Genomic DNA, 27,982 nt, shown 5'->3' with positions numbered 1-27,982 from the left:
CACAGACTCTGCCTCTTTTCCTGAACAAACACAGATGCAAAAAAATCCATTCAAGATTCCCCCTTTTCATCAGGCTCCAGGCATAGATTACCATTTTGATATTCCACAGGACCCATTTTGTCCCTTGCATTTGTTTTGCTCCTACCATATCTGTAGAACCCCAAAGAATTCTCCTTCACCTTATCTGCTAAGGCAACCTCATGTCTTCTTTTAGCCCTCCTGATTTCCCTCTTAAGTACGAGAAAATCTGCAGAGGCTGGAAGTCCAAGCAACATACACAGAATGCTGGAGAATTCAGCAGGCTAAGTAGCATCTACAGAAAAGAATAAACATCTGCGTTTTGAACAGAGACCCTTCATCAGGACCCAAAAAAAGATGAGAAGTCAAGAGTAAGACGGTGGGGAGGAGGGGGAGAAGAAACACACGGTGGTAAATGACAGGTGAAACCAGAAGGGGGCAAGGGTGAAGTAAGAGGTTGAGAAGTTAATTGGTGAAAGAGATAAAGGGCTGGAGAGGAGGAATCTGATAGGAGAGGATACAAGACCATGGAAGAAAGGGAAGGGTGTTACAGCACCCGATGGAGGTGGTGGGCAGGTAAGGAAATAAAGTGAGAGGGGGAAAACGGGAATAGGGAGGGGTGGGGGGAGGGTAGTGGCAATCACAGGAAATTTGGAAATCAATGGTCAAATCATCAGACAGAATACAAGGTGCTACTCCTCCAACCTGAGTATGGCAGTGGAGGAGACCATAGACTAACATGTCTGAATGGGAGAGGGAGGTAGAATTGAAATGGGTGGCCACTGGGAGATCCCGCTTTTTCTGGCGGACAGAGCGTAGGCACTCAGTGAATCGGTCTCCCAATCTACGTCGGGTTTCACCAATAAATAGTAAGCCACACCAGGAGCACAGGCTACTGTAGATGACACCAGACTCACAGGTGAAGCGTTGCCTCATCTTGAAAGACTGAATGGCAGTGAGAGAGGAGGTGTAGGGGCAGGTGTGGGACTTGCTCTATTTGCAAGGATAAGTACCCAGGTGGGAGATCAGTGGGGAGGTGTCACGTAGGGAGTGATCTCTGCTTAAAGCGGAAAGTCGGGGGGGGGGGGGGGTGGGGAGGTGAGATTGAAAGAATACACAGCAAATTTACAAGAACATTGGCAGGACCGGAGGACGCCCCCCCCCCCACCCCCCATTCTGCTTTCCGTAGGGATCAACTTCCCAGCTCTTTACTTCAGACCTCCTCCTCTCGTAGTTTCACCTATAACCTACAAATTTCTTCCTCCTCTCCCCCCACTTTCTTACTTTGACTTCTCATCTTTTTTTCCCCCAATCCGGATGAAGGTTCTCAGCCTGAAACATCGACTGTTAGATGCTGCCTGGCTTACTGAGTTCCTCTAGCATTTTGTATGTTGCTTCTTTCTTAATGTTCTCTTACATTTCTTATACTCTGCAAGTATCTCATTTGTTTTCACCTGCCTATACCTGTAATGCACCTCCTTTTCTTTCTTAACCAGGGCCTCAATTATCTCTTGAAAACCAAGGTTCCCTAAATCTGTTATCTTTACCTTTTATTCTGACAGGCACATACAAGTTTTGTACTCTCAAAATTGCACTTTTGAAGGCCCCCCACTTACCAAGTACAACTTTTCCAAAGAAAAGTTGTCCCAATCCACACTTGGCAATCATTTCTGATACTATCAAAATTGACCTTACTCCAGTTTAGAATCTCAATCCATGGATCAGACCTATCTTTTTCCATATTTACTGTGAAAATAGTGGCATTGTGATGACTAGATGCAAAGCGTTCCTTTACACAAACTTCTGTCACCTGCCCTGTCTCATTCCATAATAGCAGATCAAGTATCACACACTCTCTTGTTGGGAATTCTACATGCAGATTAAGGAAACTTTCCTGAACACATTTGACAAACTCTATCCCATCTGGTCCTTTATGGGAAACCCAGTCAATATGCGGGAAGTCAAAATCACCTACTGTAACAATTTTATGTTTCTTGTGATCTCTGTACAGATTTGTTCCTCTAAATCCTGTGGAATGTTAGGTGGTCTATAATATAGCTCCATTAATGTGGTCATACCTTTCTTATTCCTCAGTTCCACCCATAAAAGCGAGTTCTCCAGTCTGTCCTGACTGAGCACTGTTGTGACATTTTCCCTGACTTGTAACAGCACCCTTCCCCCTTTAATCCCTCCCGCTCTGTCATGTCGAAAACCACAGAACAGTGGAATATTGAGCTACCAGTCCTAAGCCTCCTGCAAACATCCCCTTAATGATTATATTATCATAATTCAATGTGTTCATCCATGCCCTGAGCTCATTTGCCTTTCCTACAATCCTTCTGGTATTGAAATATATGTGGCTCAGGACATTAGTCACAGCATGCTCAACCCTTTGATTCAACCTGACTTTGTCTGATGTTTTAACAACATCTGTCTCTGCAATCTCTCCACTATCTCTTCTGGCATTCTGGTTCCTATCCCTCTGCAACTCCTCCCCCACTCCACAGCACTAGCAAAGGTTCCCACTAGGATTTTTGTCCCCATCTGGTTCAGGTGCAGACCACCTCTCTGTACAGGACTCACCTTGCCTGGAAGAGAGCCCAACGATCAAAAATATTCTGATGCCCTCCCTCCTACACCAACTCCTTAGCCACGTGTTAAACTGTATGATCTTCCTATTTCTGGGCGCACTACCATGTGGCTTGGGTAGCAATATGGAGATCACAATCCTGGAGGTCCTGCCCTTCAACTTAGCAGCCAACTCCATTAACTCACCTGTTTAAAACAGTGTCCCAACAAACTGACATACTTAGAGGAGGACATGAACTTAAGATGTGAACTGGAATGGTGAATAGTTGATGCAGTCAGAGGGTAGTGAATGCTTGAAACAAATTGTCAAGAATTAGACATTTGATGAATGCAGTTAGTAGGGATGCTGCCTTACATTGCCACTGGTACTGGCTGTGTGGTGTTTGTACATTGTTGATTATGAGGGTTTTCTACGGGATTTTTCTCCGTCATACCAGAGTTGTGTAGGTTGTGGATTAACTGGCCATTGTAGTTTGCCTCAAATAGGCATCGAATCAGGAGGCAGATATGGTGGGGATGTGAGGAAATGAGAATTCTCTGAAACCTAGCGTAGACTCAACAGGCTGAACAGTATCCTTCTAGATCATGAGTAAATATCATACAAATAGACCAGTAAAATCACTATGAACCAGGGCAACACACACAAAATGCTGCAGGAACTCAGCAGGCCAGGTAACATCTACGGAAAAAAAGTACAGTTGACATTTCGGGCTGAAACCCTTCGACAGGACTCGATGAACTTGGGCAGCCTTTTTAAACATTATTTGACAGAAGATAGCTGAGGAAAATGATTGGAATTTTGATCAGTTAAGTAGAAATTTTAATGTCAATCTGAGTCCAGTTATTTTAGCCTCTCACAAATTGGTTACTCATTCACCTGCATTTAGCATGTTACAATGAATGAAAGCACATAAATACAGTAACAACATTTGTCATCCACTCTAAGTACTATATCTAATTTATGCATTAAGGAAAAATATCCTTGGCATAATCTTGATCAACTGCAGATGCATTAGCTCATTACAGCAATGGCAGGTGTGAACACACTCCCTGTAGGGACGATGACTTGTCATCATATTTAGGACACCCTTCATCAGATTGAGAGCTCCAACTGCCACAATGCATAGCAGAGATTCGGAATAGATCAGGCAGCCTCATAACGGCCACATTTGAGTCTCTCTGGGTCATCAACAGCAACAGAATTGTCACCATGTGGCCTTACGTCCCTTATTCTATCACAGGAGATCTTTTTCAATGACATATGTGCAAGAGCTTTAAATGAGATGCTAGCTGGTGAAGCTTTGACACAGGCTTACAAATATTGTAATGGGGCTACACGGAATGGACTGAGCTGAGCAAGCACACAACCAATGCACACCTTTCATGTCTAGTAAGGAATAGGAAGAGAGAGCTCCATGAATATTTTTATTTCCAACAATAACAGAAGTCAAAGTGTGCAAAAGATAACCTTGAAGGTTTTACAACCCATCTTCAGCCAGAAGCACTGAGTAGTTGATCTTCCCTGGTCTCTATCTAAGATCATCAGCATAATAACAAAAATAATACATATTGAATAATATCTGGGCAGATCAAAGCCCAAGTTTGATGACATTACAGCTGTACTATTGGAAATTAGTGCTAATCAGTTAATTTCCCAAGGCACATTGTTCCTTACACCTACAGTGGGTTTCAGATGCCAAACTCCCCAGTTTCCATTTTTAAATTCCCTAGTTCCCTCTCTCACCTTACCCACATTCCCTTCATTTACGCACAAGAAGATAGTCTTACTACCCACCTTACCCATCTCCTCTCATGATTTTGTATACCTTTATCAGGTTACTCTCAAACTCCTCCAATCAAGGCAAACAAGCTCAAGCTGATCAATCTCTGCTTATAATTGAAATTTTCCCATCCCGTCTCCAGCACCAACTCATCCTCCCTCTTGTGTGGCAACCAAAATTGCATACAATAACCCAAATGCAGCCCAACTAAAGTTTTATAAATTTGTACCTGGATCCTCCATTTTATATTCTGAATCTCAACTGATGAAAGCCAGCATCATTCCTCTTTCTACATGGTGCTGTCACTGTCAAGAATCTATCGACTTTTATCCCAGGATCCCTCTGTTCACCAACCCTCCAAAGACTCATGCCATTTACAGTGCATGCCTGATCCGTGCAGTCTATGTTCGGCAATTCATAATCAAAATTATTTGCTATAACTATCTTATATACTTACCTATGAAATGTAAAATCTGCCCTGTAATCCACAAATTCCAACAACCATTTTATTTACAAATTTTAGGAAATCAAGAAAATCCAGTTAATCCACCTTCATCCAAACATTCTAGTCACTTATACAAACGCTCTCAGAGCTACTGAGACAGGATCCAAATCGCCAATAAAAATATTATCCACAACTTTTTGAAGTGACCATATCTTCCAATGCTATCTAAATATCTCTCAAATTAAAAATGGAATTTAATTTCTTTATATTTCAAAATAACACAAGCAACTTTTAAAACTATGCAATCAAACCCAGATGTAAAGGAGCCACCAAATGAAAAAAACCAAGGACTCATTTCTTAATTGCTGAAGAAAAGTCACTTGATCCCACATTATTATCCTAAGAGCAACACTATCTATGACTAGTTTGTTACTTGAAAGGAGAATTTGAACTGTACTGGGGTCACAGCATTTCATGTGAAGTTTTAGCTTGATCTGTGATTCCATATTAATATTTAAGAGTAATCATCGTCACTGGGAATACAAAAGTGCTCTTCTTTCCTCTTCAGAGCTTTCTATTTATTATCTATATACCAATAAGCCAAAAATAGCATTTCAACATTGGTGTGATTACAATTCTATGCAGAATACATGTAGAGAATTTTCTTTCAAAAATCTATAGTCGGCCCTCCTTATCTGTGAGTTCCACATTCGCGAATTCAACCAACCGTGAATCGAGAAAATCCAGAAGTGCTCTTCCAGCATTTGTTGTTTGAGCATGTATAGTTTTTTCCTGTTATTGTTCCCTAAACAATGCAGTATAACAACTATTTACATAGCATTTACATTGTATTAGGTATTATAAGTAATCTAGAGATGATTTAAAGTATACGGGAGGATGTGCGTGGGTTATCGTGGACCGGGATTGAAAAAGATCGGAAGTTCTCTTACTAAGTAAGTCGGAACAGGTACATCCAGTATTATTTAGCAACAGTTAGTCAAATGTTTGTCTTAGTATATAGTATATATTTTACCTTTCCATGCATATAAAACACTTAAGAACGTGCGTGTTAGTGCCGGGCTTGGGAGTCAGTAACAGACTGCTTTTGAGTGCGCTCTCCATCCGTGCTGGGTTGATGTGGAGGATCAAAAACTCAAAACCCCAAAACCCAAAAATTAAACCACTGTGTTGCTCAGTAACAATTGTAGCTTTCATCGGGGCCGGACCTTTCTCGCTTTAAAATTGTTCTGATCGTTGACCGACGTAGCCTAACGCTTTTACAATGACCGATGGCATTTCGCCTTTTTCCGATCGCTTTATTATTTTCACTTTATTTTCAATCATAATCCTGATTATTTTTGTGAACAGAAACACTGCACATTCAGAGCTCTGCCACCGGGTCCTAATGTCCGCCACACTGAGACAGGTTAAATAAGGTCTGGGGTTCCACTGGGTCCTAAGGTCCACTGCATTGAGACTGGCTGAATAAGGGACTTGAGCATCCACCTTTTTTGGTATCTGCAAGGGGTCCCGGAACCAATCCCTCGCTAATAAGGTGGGCCAACTGTATAGTGATTTTAGTGAAGGCCGTGACAATCTTTTCATTGGTCAAAGCTTTTTTTTGGTTCTAAATTAAATTATACAATATTTAGCAGTACAAAGAAATCTCTCCCCATCCCAAAAGAAGCCTATTGTCAAATGTCTTCCACATTCACCATCCTAACAAATCACTAAAGTATTTGATGGCCCAGAATGCCAAGAGTGGCTCATTTTCAAAAATTGCCATTTAGGTGCACATTCATCATGAGCTTCACTGATTTGCACTTGAGAGGCCGAAATGATCCTGCATCCAAATTGGCAAGGTCCAAGAGGCAAGTGTTATTGTGTAAGGACTTGAACAAGCCCTAACCATGAAGCAGCTGACAACTATCAAGGTATGCTGTCACTCTGGCTTTTCCATTTGTCAAGACTCTCAAACTTTTGATTTCTTCTGCACATGTCTGATGTCTAGAACAATGTAAAAACTATTAATATTCAACAGTTAAATATTTTAAAGTAAAAACACAAAAAAATGCATTTAATTAAAAGTAACTTAGCTTATATGAACTGTTCGTATTTTACTCTTCCTATCCATTAGAATGGGTTCTGAGACTTTGTCGGGGGAGCCCAAAAAATGTGTAGTCTATCCCCGTGACTGCAGTTAAGTCTGGCTTCAAAGCACAGCCAGAAGCCACCCCTTAAAAAAGCTCAATCAGTTAGTTTGGAAATTTTGCACTAGTCCAAGTATACAGAATTCACTGCCACTCCAAAGGCAGTGTTGGTAAATCTGTGTGTAACCACAGGGCTTTCTCAGCTGGATTTGCTCACAAGCATAAGAATTCAGAAAAGTCAATTTTACATCCAACTACATTCAAACAACTCCATCACTGATCCTTTGTATGAAGGGATTTGTTCTTCTGATGAAGAAAGTCTAAGCTAGTTAGACCTGGTTTCTCTGGCATGTAAAGAATAAGAGCAGATCTCATGTAGGGTCCTGAGGGGCTTCAGTAGGGCAGATGATGACTGTTTTCTCTCGAGAACAAGAGAACAAGTTCAAATTTATTTCCATCCGACTGTACATACAGACCACCAAACAAACAATGTTCCTCTGGACCAGGTGCAATCCCGAAACATACATCGCACACAGGACATTACCACAAAAAAGCTAATAAAAAGTAATTCAAAGTGCATGTGGTGTGCATCACTGCCTGGTTCGGAAATTGCACCATCTCGGATTGCAAGACCCTGCAGCGGATAGTGAGGTCAGCTGAGAAGATCATCGGGGTCTCTCTTCCCGCCACTACAGACATATACATTACACGCTGCATCCGCAAAGCAAACAGCATTATGAAGGACCCCACGTACCCCTCATACAAACACTTCTCCCTCCTGCTGTCTGGGAAAAGGCTTCGAAGCATTCGGGCTCTCACGACCAGACTTTGTAACAGTTTCTTCCCCCAGGCCATCAAGACTCCTCAATACCCAGAGTCTGGACTGACACCAACTTACCGTCCTCCACTGTGCCTATTGTCTTGTTTATTATTTATTGAAATACCTGCACTGTCTTGTGCACTTTATGCAGTCCTAGGCAGGTCTGTAAGTCTAGTGTAGTATTTTTCTGTGTTGTTTTTACGTAGTTCAGTGTTGTTTTTGTACTGTTTCATGTAGCACCATGGTCCTGAAAAACGTTCTTTCATTTTTACTGTGTACTGTACCAGCAGTTATGGTTGAAATGACAATAAAAAGTGCCTTGACTTGACTTAAACAGTAAAAGAAACAGCTCACTGTTCTAGAGATGAGACCTTGGTGGCAGAAAGGTATTCGTTACTCTCATGGACCGAGGGAAGAAGCTGCTCACCAGTCTGGTCGTCCTTGTCTTCAGGTTTCTGTACCTTCTTCCTGAACAATGCTTCAGGTCCTTCGCACACAACACTCCCGGTAAATGGCACAAATTGGGGAGGGGGGGGTGGGGTAGGAATGGAAGCCACAGTGAACTTCTTGGCAGATTTTACTGCCCAAGTTTGTTGTCCTGTCCTGCAGTTTTGTGTGGGTTTACCCTGGCTGAGGTCCTTCCCACCTCAGCTGTGGCCAGACAGGATGCTTGTTCCTCAGGGGGCAAGGCGGCTTTCCTCAAAGACACATCATTCTTTGTCTCAAATCATGCATAGAAGGCACTCAGCCTAGCAGGAAGGGAGGCGACACTATCAGTAACGTGAAGGTGGACACGTAATCTGCTATACTTTGTATACCTTGCCACATCGCTGCGTGTCCCTGCTGTCACAAAAGTGTCTGTGAACTTTCTGCAAATACTCTTGCTTTGCCTTCCTGATGGCACACGTAAGCGTAGCTCTTACTGACTTTAGAGTCATCCTATTCCCTGATCTGAAGGCAGCGCCCTGATCCCCAAGCAGTGCACGAACCTCTACAGTCATCCATGGTTTCTGGTTTACCCTGGCAGTGTAGTGTTTAATCACAGGAAAATGCATTGAAGATGTCACCATGTATCCAGTCACCGACCCGCATATTCATCAGTGTTGGTGTCGTGGGAGCCGCCTCCTACTTTCAAATCGGTCTTGGAGCTCTGAGGCGGCACCTTCTGGCCAGACCCAGATCTCCCTGTAAACTGGTTTGACTCATTTAACCAACGGTCTGCATGCAGGGATTAGCAAAACGGATTTGCAAAGTTGACACGCTGGTAGAACTTAAGCAGGACTATTTTTAAATTGGCATGACTGAAGTCACCAGCAACCATCTGGGTGAGTGACTTTGAGGTCGCAGATGGTGCCGTGGAGCTCCTGTAGCACTTCTCCAGCACTAACATGGGGGTGGGGGGGGGGGGGGGGGAGGAAGATGTAAACAGCAACAATCACAATGTCAGTAACCTCCCTCACTCAGTAGAAGAACCTGCACTTCACCATTAAAGTCTCTATTTGCGATGAGCAGTGCATTACTAGCGAGGCGTTCACACCATTTCTTATTGATGAGGACAGACAAGCTGCTTCGCAGGTCTTCCTGGAGTCTGCAGCGTTTCTGCCCACCCGAAAGGAGACTAGGTCATCTAACTGGATGGCAGAGTCTGGAGTAGCATCCTGGAGCCATGTTTCTCTCAGGACAAGAGTGCAGTAGTCCTTCATTTCCCACTGGTTCAAACACAGACGCAGGTAACCTAGTTTTCTAGCAATCATGCAGTAGCTTGTGTGGCAGTTAGACTAAACCATGCTTAGAGTGAGCAGATTTTAAATAGCCTCAGTTGCATGTGTGTGTTCAAAATATTGATTTTTGTCACTGATAGTTGGTGAGAGATAAACAGTAAGGCAATTCAGAATGGTTTTGCTCACTGTGGTTTCAAGCATTTGAAGAATTTGAGATTATCAACAATCATCTCGAATGTTACAATGAAAATAAAGATCTGGAGGATGAAATCATCACACAAATGGTATGAAGGCACTAGATGTCCATTATCTGCACTAGATGTCAGCGCTGATTTTGTTCATTTATAGTAAATGAAAAGAACACAACAGTGCACACTGGATGTACTTCTCTACTGACAATTACAGGTGTCTCCCGTTTTTTGAATGTTCACTTTACGACACTCGCTGTTACGAAAGACCTACATTAGTTACCTGTTTTCGCTAATAGAAGGTGTTTTCACTGTTACCAAAAAAGGCAGTGAGCGATAAAAGGCAGTACGTGAAAAAAGGGAGCGCGCATGTTGAGCAGCCAAGCTCCTCCCCCGGAACTGCATTCTAGCCATCATTGCTTAAACACGTGCCTGTGAGTATCTGGGCTTTATGTCAATTTATGTTGTGCATCCGTTGGCAAGATGAGTTCTAAGGTATCAGAAAAGCCTGAAAGAGTATGTAAGGGTGTTACACTTAGCGTAAAACTAGACATAATTAAGTGTTTCGATCGTGGTGAACTAAGTAAGGACACAGTGAGTTTGGCTAAGGCTTTGTGGAAGTTGATGAAGATGATGTTGAAGAGGTTCTGGCATCCCATGACCAAGAACTGACAGATGAAGAGCTGATGAAGAGGAAAGGATAACAATTGAAACAGAATGCAGTGGCGAATGGCTTGAAAGTGAAGTCGTCCAGGAACTGAACGTGAGGGAATTGCGTGAGATTTTCGCTGCGATTGACAATGCTGCAATGATTGCAGAAAAGTATTACTTTAATTTTGAAAGGGTACGTAGGTTTAGGGCATATTTGCAGGATAGTTTGAGTGCTTGCAAAGAACTGTATGATAGAAAAATGTGCAAGGCTAAGGAGTTAAGCATACTATCATTTATCCAGCCTTCCACATCAGCCACAGGTAGACGACGAAACTCGACCTTCGACATCAAGGCAGGCAGACAGAGAAGAAGGTGACCTGTCTGCCCTGATGGAAACAGATGACGATGAGATGACACCCCAGTCTCCCACCACCCCAACCTCCGACGACTCAGCCTAACACACCATCATCAATGTGCTCACTGTCTTTCCGATTCTGGTAAGTGAAACTACACTGTACATACATTATTTCTACTTTATATAGGCTGTGTATTTTTATGTGTTATTTGGTATAACACCACCAAATTTGGCAGCTTCATAGAGTAAAGGTTGCTGAAGAGTGCTTCTGCCGAGAGCACTTGCGTGAGATTTTCGCTATGGTGGACAGTGCTGCAATGATTGCAGAAAAGTATTCCTATTTTATACAGGCTGTGTATTTATCAGATCATTCCTGCTTTTATTACATGTTATGTTATTTCAGGTTTTATGTGTTATTTGGCATGATTTGGTAGATTATTTTTTGGGTCTGCGAACGCTCACAAATATTTCCCATATAAATAAATGGTAATTGCTTCTTCACTTTACGACATTCCGGCTTACAAACTGTTTCATGGGAACACTTTACCTTCGGATAGCAGGGGAAACCTGCATAAGGAACTAATGCACAGTTTTATAGTACTGTAGTGGTATAGGTTCCTTAAGTTGTCATAGCCGGGGTGATAGTGGGGATAAGCTCACACTACTTATCAAGTGCTCCAAATGATGTGCGTCTCTAACAGCCTCTGACAACCAACTCCAACTCTTAGCCATCACATATGGATTATCTGCTAGGCCCGGCAGAACTGTTTCCACTTGCACAAGAAAGGCAAATGCAGGCCACTGGCAACTCAAAACCAGTTGCTTTGAGCAGGTGGGGCTCATCAGCCTCGGAGAAGGAAAACTCCGATTTTAAATCTCTGCTGCCTTGGGGCCAGACCCACCCATGGGAAAGGCTTCGGGAGTAAACCCTGAGGAAGAAATCTGGAGCCGGGATCCCTAAGGCAGTTTGATGTTGTCGACAACTTCACTCTGGCAACCTCTGCGATGACACTGTATCAACACTTGCCCTTCCCTTGGACTACATCAGTGACGTGGAGAGGGGGAACCTGTTGCATGGGCAGCAGCGATTCTTCATATCTTCCCACATAGGCTTGCGCCCTGGAGAGAAAGGTCACAGTCCACCAGAGGCACAAACCCATGATCCCCTGGGATCAATGTCTACCTACCGCCAGCATAGGTAGCGTTATAATTTGTTCTGTATTTAATTTAAATACATAATCTGTTACTCAATTAAACGGTAGTATGTCTTTTTAAAACCTTTTGAACTATTTCTATAAAACTTCGGCTAAATTGGGGCAGCTGCTTAATTGGGCCAAAATATACTGGTCCCGATGTGCCCAATTAACTAGAATCTACTAAATTAACATTTTAATACATTTAACTTCTAGTTAATCAATTAGTTTTCAATCAAGCGTTTTTCATTCAGTCGACTTACTATTTGTAGGTTTCAGAACGAACATATTCAAAGACATGGGATACACCAAGTTGGAATTGGTCGGCAATTGGAGTAACCCAAGGATTGTTCTCCGCCTTGAATACTTGTTTTGGGCCAGTAAGGTCTAAGTTACCTGTAAATGTAGAAAAAAATCATAAGAATTAAATATCATGGAATGATTTGTTAATCTAAAAATGTCAGTAAATCATTGCAAAGAAATTGGTTTCCTTGTAAGAATTTTTTTTAAATTTAGATTGTGGAGCCAAATTGATACTGTCTAGGTATCAAAAACGGTTAACAGAAAATTAATCACTTTTCTCTAAATGTCTTTGATGTTTCACAGCTTTCCCAAGTCATTAAAAAATGAAAACAGAAACATATTGGATCAAAAGATTAACATTTTCATTGAGAGCCCTCAAGTAAATATGAAATGGAAAGGTAGGACATTTAAGTTTAAATAAATAAATGTACTTTAAATTCTTGAAGAATACCAATATAAAATTGTGCTGAGTACCATCATGATTACAGGCTGGAATACAATTTAAATCTTTAAATAGAGAATATACTTTAGTATTCAATCTGCTAATTTCTTATCAGAGTTGCCAGATTTTATTTTAAGAAAACAAAATAAAAACATAACAGGCTTCTTGCATATTTCAGCTAAAAGAAAGACAGACATTTTATAAAGACTGCTTTAGTAATTAAGCCTAAATAAGCTAATTTCTATTTAGATTTTTTTTATTTGCCAAAAGATCTCCTAACTCATTACCAAAACCCTTCCTGTTCTGAATACAAAACAGCAAAGTATCATTTCCCTACAGTAGTGCTTTTTTTTAATTCTTAGCAAATTATTATAAATAAATTTTAAATGTTGGAACACAATAAACGGCTTGCATATACTCAAGGACGAAAAAATGGTAGATACAGCCCTGTCCCTCATACGTAAAGCCCCACAAGAAAGCAGCTTCTAACAAAGGTCCCCATCATCTAGGCCACAGTCTCTTCTCACTATGACCATTGGGCAGGAAGTATAGAAGCCTTAGATCCCACACCATGAAGTTCAGGAATAGTCGTTATCCTACAAACATCAGGCTCCAAACCGGCATGGATAATGTCACTCACAACTCCAAACTGATTCTATGACCTATAGACCCACTTTCCAGGACTACTTATAATTCAAGTTACAAGTATTTTTATCAGCATTTTTGAAAAAATAACTTGCACAGTTTGTCATCTATTGTATACTAGTTGTTTGCCAGTCTTTGTTTTTACAGCAGATTCCAGTTAATTGACATTCATCACGACATTCATTGGTCCAAACAAGATGCTGCCCCAAATAGCTGAAGTTTCATGGAAATAGTTATAAAAAAGACAAAACTATCATTAAATTGAGTAACAAATTATGTATTTCAATGAAATACAGAACAAACTAGAACGCTACCAATACTACTACAGCGCTATAAAACTGTGTAATAGTTCCTAACAGTTACCAACCAAGGAATTCATCCAGTGTATAGAGCCATGTTCTTTTGATTAACTATAAATGAACAACTTCAGTACAGACATCTAATGCAGATTATGGACTGCCATTATTGTTTTCTCGCATGTAGTGTCAAAAATCACTGCTTTTAAATTGACTTCTGTAAATAACATAACACAAGCACATGCAACTGTTGCAACTGTTCTAAGCACGGTGTAGTGTCTAACAACCACACAAGTGCACACAATTGATGCTAGTTAGAAACTACAGGGCAACAGTCTCCTGTCCCAATTAACTGACATAGTGTCCCAAGTAAAATAAGAGAATCCTAGTTATTTTCTCAATTAGCTGTTGCTTTTTAAGAGTTGTCCCAAATAAGTGAATGCCTTGATTAAAAGATGGCCAAAATAACCAAAATCCACTATATATGATTTTTCATAAGATTCTATTGTATTTCTTAATTTTTTCTTAAATGCCTACTAGAAAATGTTTCTTAAGGTAGTATATAGCAACATATACATACTTTGGTAATAGAATTTGTTCAAGATTCCAGTGGGCGTGAGTAGGTATAACCAACATAGTGGTGGCAGGGATCTGCAGGTTTAAAGTAGATATCAGTGGACACTTTGTTTCAAGAAGTGGAAACAAATATTCAGATGCGGGAATGTCAATTAGTCCAGGTTAATTTGATGACAAGTTGGAGGTTCAAGTTCAAAGTTCAAAGCACATTTATTATCAAAATATGTTTACTATATACAACCTCGAGATTTATCTTCTTACAGGCAGTCACAAAACATAGAAACCCAAAATAAATTATTAAAATAAGACCACCAAACACCCAATGTGCAGAAAAAAATTGTGCAAACAATAAAAGTAAGCAAACAGCATTCAGAACTAAGTTCACAAAAGTGAGTCCACAGGCACAAAACTAGTTCATCCCTGGCACGTTCCCCACTCTCAGGTTCGGGCCAAGCTCCCTCAATTTGGCCTGAATGCTGCAACCATGTTGCACCTTTGAGTCTTCAGTTCACACCACAAAAATGCCAGCTCATATGGCAATTGAACAGCTCCACTCTGAAAAGGAATTTACAGGCTATTGATTGCAGTGATCGTATCAGATAAAAAGTGTGATTAATACATTATTTTTTTGTCTGCTATCCGCAAGTCGTCGCTGTGCTTCGCCAGTGGCATTTTAAACTGGTGATTTAAGATGCCGCTGGTTGGAGACAAAAGTGATCACGGTAGCTGAGGTTGAGCCAGGGAGGATACGACAGCTGGCTAACAACAAGGATGTGAAACTTACAGACTCCCATAGCTACCTCAACTATAACTCTCCCAACCCTGTCCCCCGTAAGGAAACCTTTCCTCTTGTGTCTCAGTTCTGCTGCATCTGGTCTCAAATGTTCCATTCCAGAACTCCTGAAAATGCAAGTACCTCTCAGACACAGTTAATAGAGCTAGTACGTGCATTTCCCTCAAACCCTGTACATATGCTCTCACCTCCCACTTCCCAGACAGAATAGAAACATTTTCCTTGTCTGCTCTTTGTACCTTACTTTATATCATCCTTCACTACTTCTGCCAGCTCCAATGGGATCCCACTACATAGAACACTGTAACACAATACAGGCACCACAGGCTCATTGGCCCACAATGTATTAACCTACTCAAAGATCAATCTGACTCTTCCCTTCTCCACAGCCCTCCAGTTTTCTTTCATCTAAGTGCCTATCTAAGAGTCTCCTAAATGTCTCTAAAGCATCTGCTTTAATCACCATTCCCCGGAAGTGTGTTCCTTGGGCTTACCACTCTCAGCGTAAAAAAACCTCAGACATCCACCCAACCCTATACTACACTCCAGTCACCTTAACCTTTTGCCCTCTCTTATTAATTATTGCCACCCTGGGAAGAAGTTTCTTGCAATCCACTTGATCTATGCCTCTTATCATCTCTACCAACTCACCTCTCATTCTCATTTGCTCCAACGAGAGAAGTGTGAGCTTGCTCAACCTTTTCTCACAATATACGCTCTCTAAACTAGGCAGTATCCTGGTAAACTTTCTCTGCGCCTTCTCTAAAGATTTCACATAGACTCACAGAGCCAAAAGTCCTTAGGCCATCTTGTCTGTGCCAAACTGTTACTCTGCCTAGTCCTATTGACCCACGCCTGGACCACTGCCCTTCCTACCCCTCCTATGCATCTACTTTTCCAAGTTTCTCTTAAATGTTCAAATCAAACCCTCATCCACCACTTCCACCAGCAGCTTGTTTCACACTCTTATCATCCTTTGAGTAACAAACTTCCACCTCAGGTTCCCCTTAAATTTTTCACCCTCCTGTAATGATGAAATGGCACACTCCCCCATTAATATCTCCCCTCCCTGTTACATCCAAAACAAAGGAACTCCAGAACATGTACTGCCAGTCCCACTCTTACATTCATCACCCTTGTTCTCAATACTTCTCATATTGAACATATTGCAACCCATCCCCCTGACTGCATTAATGCCCCATCAACTGCCTATCCTTCCTCACAGACTCTCTATATGTCACCTTTACACCAACTGCTCCATCATCTTACTCATCAGTTTACTTCCCAATTCTCTGCCAAACTAGTCTGAATCCTGCACAACAGCTCTGGCAAACCTATCTGCAAGGACATTGATCTGCCTCGAGTTCCGGTGTAATCTGTCCCTTTTTCTACAGGTCTTCTTCTGCAAAAGAGATACCAATAATCCACAAATCTGAAATCCTGCCCCCTGTGCCAATTCATCAGCCACACATTCAAATGCTATATCATCCTATTCTTACTCACATTGGCATATACAACAGGCAGCAACCCAGAGGCCGGACTTGAGGCCCTGTCATTTATTTTCCTTCCTAGTTCCCTATATTCACTCTGCAGGACCTAATCCCTTTTCCTAACTATGTTGTTGGTACCGAGATGTACCATGACTGCTCACTCTGCCCCTTAAGAACACTGTGGACGTGATCTGAGACATCCCTGACCCTGGTACCTGGGAGGCAATATGACATCAAGTAACCTCTTTTGCGTACACAAGGTCTTCAGTGTTCCCTTGACTGTTGAATACCCTATCATTGCCGCTCCACTCTCCTCACCCCACCATCCCTTCTGAGCCAGAGCCAGTCTCATAACCAAAAGCATCTTCTCCTCTCCTTTCTGTGTCAGCTTTCTGAAGAGACCACTCTCTTGTCTTGGTTCATCTTTGCCATCTCCTACTCCACCTGGTTCCATCTCCCTATCATTTGTCCCTTATTGTCTATCACTTACCAATCTTGGCCTTACTTTTCTCCCTCACTTCTATTTACTGGCTATCTTCTCTACATTCTTAGTCTGGATGCAGAGTTTTCAGCCAAAACACTGACAATCCCTTTGCCTCCATAGATGCTTCTTAACCTGCTTCCAGGAGTTTTATTTTTTTGCTCTGGATTCCAGCATCTGCATCTCTTTTGTCTCCAAGATTTTAGTTGATCTGAAAAACTCCAATTGCCTGGCTCATCTCCTGGTTAACAGAAATTAATCAATCTTATATTTAAAATTAACAACTGATCGAGCAGAAGAAAACATTAAAAGAAAGGATACCAGGTTTCTATCATTTGCTGTGCATGTTAAAGCTCTCTAACCTCATACCTGAAAGACCTGGCTTTAATTTTTACTTTCTTCCCTTTAATCCTGGAATCCCAACCATAATTTCCTATAGAGAAAAATGCTTGGCCTTCCAAATCCTATTGTGTGGAACCTGTCTTCAGAGCTTGAACTCTAGATATCATCTTTGATCTGAAGATCACAACAAGATCGTTTGGTTGGACCAGGACACAGTAATCATCTACTTGTATTTTAACCCTCCTGGATAATCTAATCTTCTGCATAGAAAACTGTTAATTAAATTCTATGATTATTTCCTGTAGACATCCTGACCTTTTTAAAATCTGCTTTGTTCACAGTCCCATAAGATGTTTCTAGCTCTTCAACATATGGAAAACAAATTCTTCTATCCTCCTAAGGTCCAGCGTAGCCTTAAATCAGTACATATTAAAATACATATAACATAATTTTGCCATTCACTTATTACTTCTATTTATCTTCTTTATAAATCTATCTACAAACTAGGACATTTGACATTTTAGATTACAACTTATCAGCCAATGTGTGTTGTCAGCATGTTCCTCTGGGACAACGCTAATCACTTCATCCAAAACAAGTACTTGCTCCAGTGTTCTGTTACAGAACCAATTGTCAAACTAAATATACGATGTACCTTTAATACCTGAAGTTTAACTTTAGACAACATTCACTTAAAAGGGATTTTATGAAATGCTGATGTTAAATCCTGAAAAAAAATTGTTGGTGTATGTTCCACTTGGTTACCATCCCAAAAAAGAATTGTATCCTGTTTATTAGATTTGAATCATCCTTACAAAATCACAATGGATCTTTTACCTGGACAAAACTTATCATACTGGAGGAACTTAGCAGACAGCATCTATGGAAAGAGTAAACAGTTGGCATTTTGGGCCGAGACCTTTCATCAGGACTGGAAAGGAAGAGAGGTCAGAATAAGAAGCTGAGCTCCTCTGGCATTTTGTGTGTGTTGCTTTGGATTTCCAGCATGGGCAGACTTTCTCATGTTTGCAAAACCTACAATTTTCAGTCATTCTATCTTTAAACATTTGCCTCAAAATTCACCCTCAGACCTGTGATACCAAATGTGGAATATGGAATAATCTGCATGTTGTATAAGAATCCACTGAAGCAAACCAGAAAAGTTACCCACTACATTTTGGATAACAGACCCCACCAGTTCCCCAGCACCACCACACTCCTCCGGCTGGTGGAGCTTGTTCTAACTCTCAATAACTTCTCCTTTGGTTCTTCCCACTTTCTCCAGATCAAGGGCGTAGCCATGGGCACTCGCATGGGCCCCAGCTATGCCTGCCTCTTTGTGGGGTATGTGGAACAGTCTATGCTCCAAATCTATACTGGCACCACTCCCCAACTTTTCCTTTGATACATTGACGACTACATTGGTGCTGCTTCCTGCACCCATGCTGAGCTCGTCAATTTCATTGACGTTGCCTCTAACTTTCAACCAGCCCTCAAATTCACTTGGTCCATCTCAGACACTTCTCTCCTCTTTCTTGATCTCTCGGTCTCCATCTCTGGAGACAGACTATCCACTGACATCTTCTACAAACCCACTGACTCCCATAACTATCTTGACTATACCTCTTCCCACCCTGCCCAATGCAAAAATGCCATTCCGTATTCCCAGTTCCTCCGTCTCCGCCGCATCTGCTCCCAGGATGAGGCTTTCCGTTCCAGGACTTCTCAAATGTCCTCTTTCTTTCAAGATCATGGTTTCCCTTCTGGCATCATCAAAGATGCCCTCACCCACATCTCCTCCACTTCCCACATTTCAGCCCTCAACCCATCTTCCCGTCACCACAATGGGGACAGGGTTCCCCTTGTCCTCAGCTACCACCCCACCAGCCTCCGGATCCAACACATTATCCTCTGCAACTTCTGCCACCTTCAACAGGACCCCACCACCAAGCACATCTTTCCCTCCCTGCCCCTCTCAGCTTTTCGCAGGGATCGTTCCCTCCGCAACTACCTGGTCCACACATCCCTCCCCACAGAACTCCCACCTGGCACTTATCTCTGCAAGTGCAAATGCTACACCTGTCCCCACACCTCCCCCCTTACCACCTTTCCGGGCCCCAGACAGTCCTTCCAGGTGAGGCAACACTTCACCTGCGAGTCTGCTGGAGTCGTCTATTGCATCCCGTGCTTCCAATGTGGCCTCCTCTACATTGGCGAGACCTGATGCAGATTGGGGGACCGCTTCATCGAGCACCTCCGCTCCGTCCGTCACAATAGACAGGACCTCCCGGATGCCACCCACTTCAACTTTGCCTTTCATTCCCATCTAGATATGTCCATACATGGCCTCCTCTACTGCCATGATGAGGCCAAACTTAGGTTGGAGCAGCAACACCTCATTTACCTTCTGGGTAGCCTCCAGCCTGGTGGTATGAACATTGAATTCTCCAATTTCCGGTAATTCCCTCCCCCTCCCCCTTCTCCTACCCCTTCTCTGCCTCGCTCCCATTTCAACTTTCTGCTTCTTTATCTCTACAGTTCTTTCATGCTTATCCCCTCTCCCTCCCCCTTTATCTTTCCTCTGACTGGTTTTCCACCTGGCGCCTCTAGGCCCTAACCCCTCCCCTATCTCTATTACTGGGCTTCGGTCCTCTCTTCCTCCCCATTCCTGATGAAGGGTCTCGGCCCGAAACGTTGGCTACTCTTTTCTCACAGATGCTGCCTGACCTGCTGAGTTCTTCCAGCATTGTGCACGTACCCACTAAATAGTATTTCCCTGACAAGAAGTTTGTAGTTATCTTAAATAAAACATCATGCACTACTTTCTAATCTAGAGAGGCACAACTAATTCTAAACTGGTTTGGAAAATTATAAATTGAGGCATCTGTTACTTTAAGAATCTGGGACAGAAATCATCTAGTTGTAAAGATCTGTCACTCTTTAAATGCATATATTCATCAGTGCTATTCTGGTTACGTTACTTTTGGCAAGTTCCTAAACACCAATATAGCATTTCAAGAAAAAGATAAAGTCAAAAATGAATGAGATTAAATGATGACAATCGTGTGTCGTTATTTAACTTGGTAAGTTATAAAAAGAAATGGATATGAAACTTGTTATTTTTAAGTACAGGACGAGATCTGTTGCTGCTGTAGCATTCCCATTTTATCGTCTGTTATACAATTCCATTTGTATTTAGGTAATGCGTCATTTAGAGTCCCCATTCAATCACTTTTAATTAGGCTCTCAACCTGGCGGCCTTTGTATGGTTTTAAGGGTCATTCAGGATTGTGGCACAAGATTTAACCTAGGTAAATAAAGAACTGGTCTGTTTAAGAGCAAATCTGATCCTTATACAACTCATGTTCTTCAACCTTTAATTGTAATTTGGGGTCAAGACTCAAGAAGTATAACTTCAAAATTTAAAACTTACACTAACTGCTGAAGAAGCCACATAAAAACTGCAGGAAAACAGTGAGAGATTTGCATACTCAAACTTGTAAATTTTAAGTAAGTTTCAATAGGAATGAATGGGAAAAATTACATTTTGGTAGGAAGATTACAAAGCTCATCAACAACCAAGGTAGAGTAAAACTGGAATCTTAGATCAAAGATGCACAAGTGTCTATTTTCCATTTGAACTTACATCCACTATGATGAAGTGTTTCGAGAGGTTGGTCATGAAGCATATAGTTTCCTGCCTGAGAAGTGACTTGGATCTGACCTAATTTGCCTCCCATCACAACAGGTCAACAGTAGATGCCATCCCACTGGCTCTCCACTCAGCCCTGGAACATCTGGATAGTGAAGATAGATATATCAGGATGTTCTTCATTGACTACAGCTTGGCATTCAACACTATCATCCCCTCAAAATGAATCAGTAAGTTCCAAGACCTTGGCTTCAATACTTGATTGTGCATCTGGATCCTTGATTTTTTTCCTTTGCAGATCCCAGCTAATATGGACTGGCACCAACATCTCCTCCACAATCTCCATCAGCACAGGTGCACCACAAGGCCGTGTGTTTAGCCCTCTGCTTTATTTGCTTTTTACTTATGACTGAGAGGCTAAGTTCAGCTGCAAAGCCGTATTTAAGTTTGCTGATGACGCTATTGACACCAGTGTTGTTGGCTGAATCAAAGTTGGTAATGTATCTGCATAAAGGAGGGAAGATTGAAAGTCTGATTGTGTGGAGCCACAACAATAACTTCTTACTCAATGTCAGCAAGACCAAAGAGATGATTATTGACAACAGGAGGAAGAAATTGCAGAAGAAAGCCAGTACTCATTAGGGAATTGGAGATGGATTTCTAGGCATTGTCATTTCAGAGATTCTGTCCTGGGATCAGCACATATAATTTCTTGAAGAAAATTATTCAGCACCCACACCTATTTTTACATTTTACTGTTTTATTTTATAAATTCAAAATTTATTGAGGTACGATTTTTCAGCTAATCTACAAAACATTGCGCATCATGTCAAGTCAAATAATACTTCCAAAGTCTGTCAACAATTTACCTCAAATTAAAAACCAAAATTGTGAGGCTGAAAAAATATTCATCCCCTTTATAATTACTAAGCTAACTTTCCTCAGGTGGAATATATTACCTTACCAACTCACCCAATTTGTTTATGTAGAAAATTGGAGGATCACCTGTTTCAATGAATTCACAATACTGTAAATATTACAGTGATTCACCAGTAAAAAATTTTCAGTTAAATTGATCAAAATCTCTGGTTGTAATATTTGTTCATGTGAACAAAGGGTTCAGGGCTGAATACTTTTTCAAGGCACTGTAAACGCCATTTCAAAAGAGGGCGTAGCAGTGCCTCTACTTTCTTAGAAGAACACACAGATTCGGCACATCATCTAAAACTTTGACAAACTTCTATAGCTGCATGTTTGAAAGTATCCTGACTAGTTGCATTGCAGCCTAGTACGGAAACACCAATGCCCCAGTATGGAAAAGACTATAAAAGGTGGTGGATATAGCCCAGCCCTCATTGCATCATGGGCAAAGCCCTCCCCACCACTATAAACAGCACTGCTAAAAGAAAGCAGCACCCATCATCAAGGACCCCCACTATCTAGGTCACTATCTTCTGGCTGCTACCACTGGGAAGGAGATACAGGAGCTTTAGGTCCAATACCACCAGGTTCAGGAAGAGTTAGAACCTTTCAATGATCAGGCTCTTGAACTTCACTGAACTGATCACTAAACACTAACTTTGGACTCACTCTCAAGGACTCTGCAACTCGTTCTCAGCTTTTATCTATCTATCAATCTATTTAATTTTTTTGTGTACATTGGTTATCAACCTTTGTTCGTGTGCAGTTTTTCATTGATTCTATTGTATTTCTTTGTTCTACTGTAAATGCATGTGAGAAAATGAATCTCACGGTAGTATATGGTGGCATATATGCACTTTGATGAGAAATTTACTTTGAACTTTGAAGTAAAGAAGCAGATTTATAAGGCCATGAAAAGAACTTAAAGCATTGGAATTCTTTTCTCTGGAGAGATGGAACTGAAAGAGAAATTATGAACTCGTATAAGACCTTAATTAGGTCAGAGAACATTTTCAGCTCCATATTAATGGATGTGAAGGAACTGGAGAAGATGCAAACTGGAATGATACAGATCAGGCATGATTGAACAGGCTGGGATTCTCTTTAGGAAAAAAAACTAAGCAACGGTCTGATAAAGGTTTTTATGATTAAAATCATGTTTACTTGAAGAGAATGTTTCCTATGCTAAGACAGACCAGAAATGGCCATTAATAAACATGACAGTCACTTAGGAAAGCTTTAGGGAATTCAGGTAAATCTTACTAGATTGTTGATTGATTGAAGCACCTTGTACAGATGAACTTCAGAACACTATAGAAATAATAAACAGAAAGGGTACTGAAGGATAAATGCTTACGATTAAATAAGAATGGGATCAACTGAGACTACCTTATAGTAAGAAATTAATGGGAATTTTGTCTGGGATTACTCTTTAAATTATAATATGTATTTTCTTTAGTTCTACAAATAGTGTGAAATTTCAATGAAAATGTTTCAATTTTTCATAAAAAGATTTCTCCCCTCTATATTATGAACTATGACCAGTAAGGACTATTTCTTTCATAAAGCCAATATAAACTAATAATCTTATAAGTCTCAAGAAGCTATAAATATTTGGTTATCTAATCAGCATACAACGTTAGTTCATTTCTAAGGAAGACTATAAGACCTAACAAATTATTTTACTTACATTACATGCTATTTAACAATGCAGCAGCAATAGTTACTGATGAGGACCAGGAGCCACTCATTGTACACATCACATTGGAATGGCAGACAAAAGTTGATGCTGAGAAATATTTCCACAGGAAAGATGAGAAGAGGCAACATAAAACAAAGGACAATTTGAAAAACAATTACAAGAATGAGTGCTGGAGATGTGTGCATAGATTAATAAAAATAGCAGAGCAAGTTGAGAAAGTAATTTAAATAGCATGTGGATCCTGGATTTGGTATATTAAATAGCATAAGAGGTCCTAAGTAGATATAGAGAATGCATGAACAAGTAATGAAGTACCTTTATAAGAGACTGATTTGGCCAAAGTTTGACTTCTGAGTGCAACAATTCAGAAATTTAAGGTTGCTTTGGAAAGAGTGCAGAAATGAGTTACCAAAATGATTTCAGGCATGAGGGGCCTTAGTTATCTGGGTGGACTCCATACAACACGGGAGGACAACTCTAGTGAAAGCTTATACAATCACGAGGAAGATAAACTATTCCCACTGCCCTATGAGTTAAGAACCAGCGGACACAGAATGAAGATGGGGAAGACCACCAAAAGCTGACATGAGGGAAATATTTTTTAAGTAAAAGCAGCAAGAGGCTAGGACCTTCAATATATTGCCACTGCAACAATAGAGACGGATTCTATAGCAGCATTCAAAACAGACCTCAATTAGCATCTTAGACCAAAGAATTTGTCGCAGTATGGGATGGAGGACACAACTTACGTGCATTGATCTTGTACATTCAGCAGAGAGAATGGCTGCCTCCAATCTGCCTGCTGAACCATTCAATCAACCACTCTGTCACCGATCACTCAGAACTGATGCTCTTACGCACAGAGTCTTGTAAAGAGTTATAAACTCAACAGTACACATCGACAGTAACCAGACTACAACAGGAGGAAGCAACCATTCACAGGATTGCAACAGTGTGATCTTGAAGTTGGCGAGGCATGTGTGCATAATTTTCAATTCTGATTAGACTGCTCATATTTAAAATTGAGCTCAGGCAATTTTTAAGTGCTCCAGCCAAAGGTTAAAGCGTAAGTCTGAATGAGGAAGAAATGAAAAAAGTGGAAAATCAGTAAAGCAACTAAATGGCAAAAAAATAACAAGAAGATTCTAGAAGAGAGGTGGGGTCAAGAGAACAGTGAACGAAGAAACATCCCCTCATTTCAGCAGATTGAAGAATATTTCAGTAAGTTCAATAGACCTTTCGTAACCTTCTGCACTGCTGATGCGCTCAAAGGTAGAGAGTAGGATCCAATAATGATCTATTTTATAAAATGTTGACAAATCAGCTGATGTGGCATTTTACTTTAACAGCACAGATGGTTCTAGCTGAAGATAGAATTCAATGCCTGCCGTCAAACCACATTTAAAATTCATATATATTTTTTAGATGCCAAGATCCACAAATAAGTTTTATCAGTAGGATTCATATTACACAAGTTTGACAGCACCAATCCCTGAAGTTCAACAAGCTGCACCTAAATTGTAAACTTGCCTTGATCAGGCAAGCTATCAATCCAACTGGCATAATATGACCACATGTTTCCTGACCACTACCATCAGCAAATCACACACACTCAAATTTTGATTGAAAAAAGGTGACATTCAAATGGTATAAGTAGCATGGGCCATTCCAGATCTCCAACCAGATACTCCAAGACCCCCAAATCCATTAGATGTACTTATACATCAGAAATAACAGCTGGCATGATGGATTAGCCAAATCAGGCCTCCAACAACCTCCAGTGCTAATGTTAATATCGCCCAAAAGTGGGCTGGAAGTTTGGCAGGTTTTTCAAGTTCAAGCTGAATGACATGAATAGTCGTTTGCCTCCCAGATGCCAGGGTCTGCAATGTTTCTGAACGCGTCCACAATACCCTGAAAAGGCTGCGTGAGCAGCCAGAAGTCATGGTACGTATTGGTGCTGAAGGCATAGATAGTAAAAGGGAGCAGGCCCTGTATAAAGAATACAGAGAGTTAGGAAGGAAGCTGAGAAGCAGGACCTCAAGGATATTAATCTCGGAATTGTTGCCTGTGTTGGCAGACAAATGTCCAAGAGGAATCAATATGGTTGCGGAAAGGTTTACTAGAGCTGTTGGGAGTGGTTCAAAATATGGCAGGGGATGGGACCCAGTTTGACAGAGCTGAATATGAGCCAGCAGGCTTACAAATAGATGATGGATATAACATGAATATAAAGAAGGATAAGCCAATGATTGGGTACAAATGCAGAGAGAGCAAAGAGTTAAACCATACCACAAAGGCTAAATTCAAAAGGGCGAAGAATGCAGGACTGAAGGTGCCGTATTTAAATGCGTACAGCTTTTGGAATAAGGTGGACGAACTTGTGGCGCAATTACGAGATTGGTCGTTATGACATTGTACACATCACTGAGTCATGACGGAAAGAAGGTCCTAGATGGGAGCTTAACTTCAAAGGATATAATTTGTAACGAAAGGACAGGCAGGAAGGCATTGTGGTATAATGGGTCTGTTGGTAAGAAAATTACATCTTTAGAAAGAGGTGACATAAGGTCAGAGAACATTGAATCTTTGTGGATGGAGCAAAGAAACTTCAAAAAAAAAATTTATGGGAATCATCTATAGGCCTCCTAATAGTAGCCAAGATGTGCGGTTGAGATTGCAAAGGGAGCTGGAAAAGGCATGCAATAAGGGTAATGTCACAATTGTAATGGGAGACTTAAATATACAAGGCAATTTGGAAAATCAGGTTGGTGTCAGATCGCAGGAGAGGGAATTTGTTGAATGCCTACCAGATGGCTTTTTAGAGCAGTTTGTGCTTGAGCCTACTCAGGGAAAGGCTATCTTAGATTGGGTGTTGTGGAATAACCCAGATCTTATTAGAAGCTTAATGTACAAGAACCCTTTGGAGGCAGTGGTCATAATATGATTGAAATCATACTGCAATTTGAGAGGGAGAAGCACAAGTCACATATACCAGTATCACAATGGAATAAAGGGAATTACAGTGACATGAGAGAGAAGCTTGCCCAGGTAGATCGGAGGAGGATACTGGCAGGGATGATGACAGAGCACAGAGGGCTGAAGTTTCTGAGAATAGTTCACAAGTCGCAGGATAGATCTGTCCCACAGAAGAAGTTGTTCTGAAATGGCAGGTGTAGGCAACTGTAGCTGACTAGGGAAGTTAAGGACTGCATAAAAGCCAAGGAATGGGCGTATAATGTAGCAAAAACTGAGTTGGAAGTTGGGTGATTGGAAAGCTTATAAAAACCAACAAAAGGGAAATAAAAAAAGTTATAAGAAGGGAGAAGATGAAATACAAGGGCAAACTAGCCAATAATCTAAAGCAAGGTACTAAAAGTCTTTTTCAGTTAAAGAGTAAAAGGGAGTTGATATTGGACCACTGGAAAATGATGCTGATTAGATAGTAATGGGGGACAAAGAAATGGCAGATGAACTTAATGAGTACTTGCATTATTCTTCACTGTGGAAGACACTAGCAGTGTGCCAGAGGTCTGTGAGTGTCAGGGAGCAGGAGTGAGTACTATTGATATTACAAAGGAAAAAGTGCCAGGCAAACTCAAAGGTCTTAAGGTGGATAAGTCACCTGGACAAAATGGACTACGTCCCAGGGTCCTGAGAGAGGTTGCTGAAGAGATAACAGATGTCTTGGTCGGGACCTTTCAAGAATCACTTGTTTCTGGCATGGTCTCAGAGGAATGGAAAATTGTAAATGTCACTCCACTCTTTAAGCAGGGAGGAAGGCAAAAGAAACAAAATTATAGGCCAGTTAGCCTAACCTCAGTGGTTGGGAAAATGTTGGGAGTCAATTTTTAAGGATGAGGTTTCAAGGTTCTTGGAGACTAATGGTAAAATAAGTCAAAGTCAGCATGGTTTCTGTGTAGGGAAATTCTGCCTGAAAAATCTGTTAAGAGTTCTTCGAGGAAGTATCAAGCAGGGTTGAAACCGGAGAAGTTATGGATGTCATTTACTTGGATTTTCAGAAAGCATTTGATAAGATGCCACACGAGGATGCTTAACAAGATGAAATTCCATGGCATTACAGGAAAGATACTGGCATGGATAGAGGAATGGCTGAGAGACAGGAGGCAGTAACTGGGAATAAAGAGGGCTTTTTCTGCTGGCTGCCAGTAACTCATGTTTTTTCTCAGGGGCCAGAATTGGAACTGCTACTTTTCACATTGTTTGTCAATGATTTGGATAAATGAATTGATGGTTTTGCGGCAAAGTTTATGGTTATACGAAGATAGGCTGATGGGTAGGTAGTGCTGAGAAAGCAATGCGATGGCTGCAGGACTTAGTCAAATTGGAAGAATGGGCAAAAAAAGTGGCAGACAGAATACTGCGTTGGGAAATGCATGACAATGCACCTTGGTAAAAGGAACAACA

General features: G+C 41.1%; 1 protein-coding gene across 3 annotated transcripts in view; it reads right to left on the bottom strand.

Moving 5' to 3' along the window:
• rsu1 (Ras suppressor protein 1) overlaps positions 1–27,982 on the bottom strand; it is a 175,163-nt gene that overhangs the window by 71,455 nt on the left and 75,726 nt on the right. For all 3 annotated transcript variants that reach the window (XM_059972185.1, XM_059972186.1, XM_059972187.1), the window contains exon 8: positions 12,175–12,307. In XM_059972185.1, coding sequence (XP_059828168.1) covers positions 12,175–12,307 — 133 coding nt within the window. The remainder of the gene's footprint in view (positions 1–12,174; positions 12,308–27,982) is intronic.

The sequence above is a fragment of the Hypanus sabinus genome, chromosome 6 (genome assembly GCF_030144855.1).
Source record: "Hypanus sabinus isolate sHypSab1 chromosome 6, sHypSab1.hap1, whole genome shotgun sequence".
Lineage (NCBI taxonomy): Eukaryota > Metazoa > Chordata > Chondrichthyes > Myliobatiformes > Dasyatidae > Hypanus > Hypanus sabinus.
Note: the sequence above shows the minus strand (reverse complement) of the source record. Positions and strands in the feature narration are given on the sequence as shown.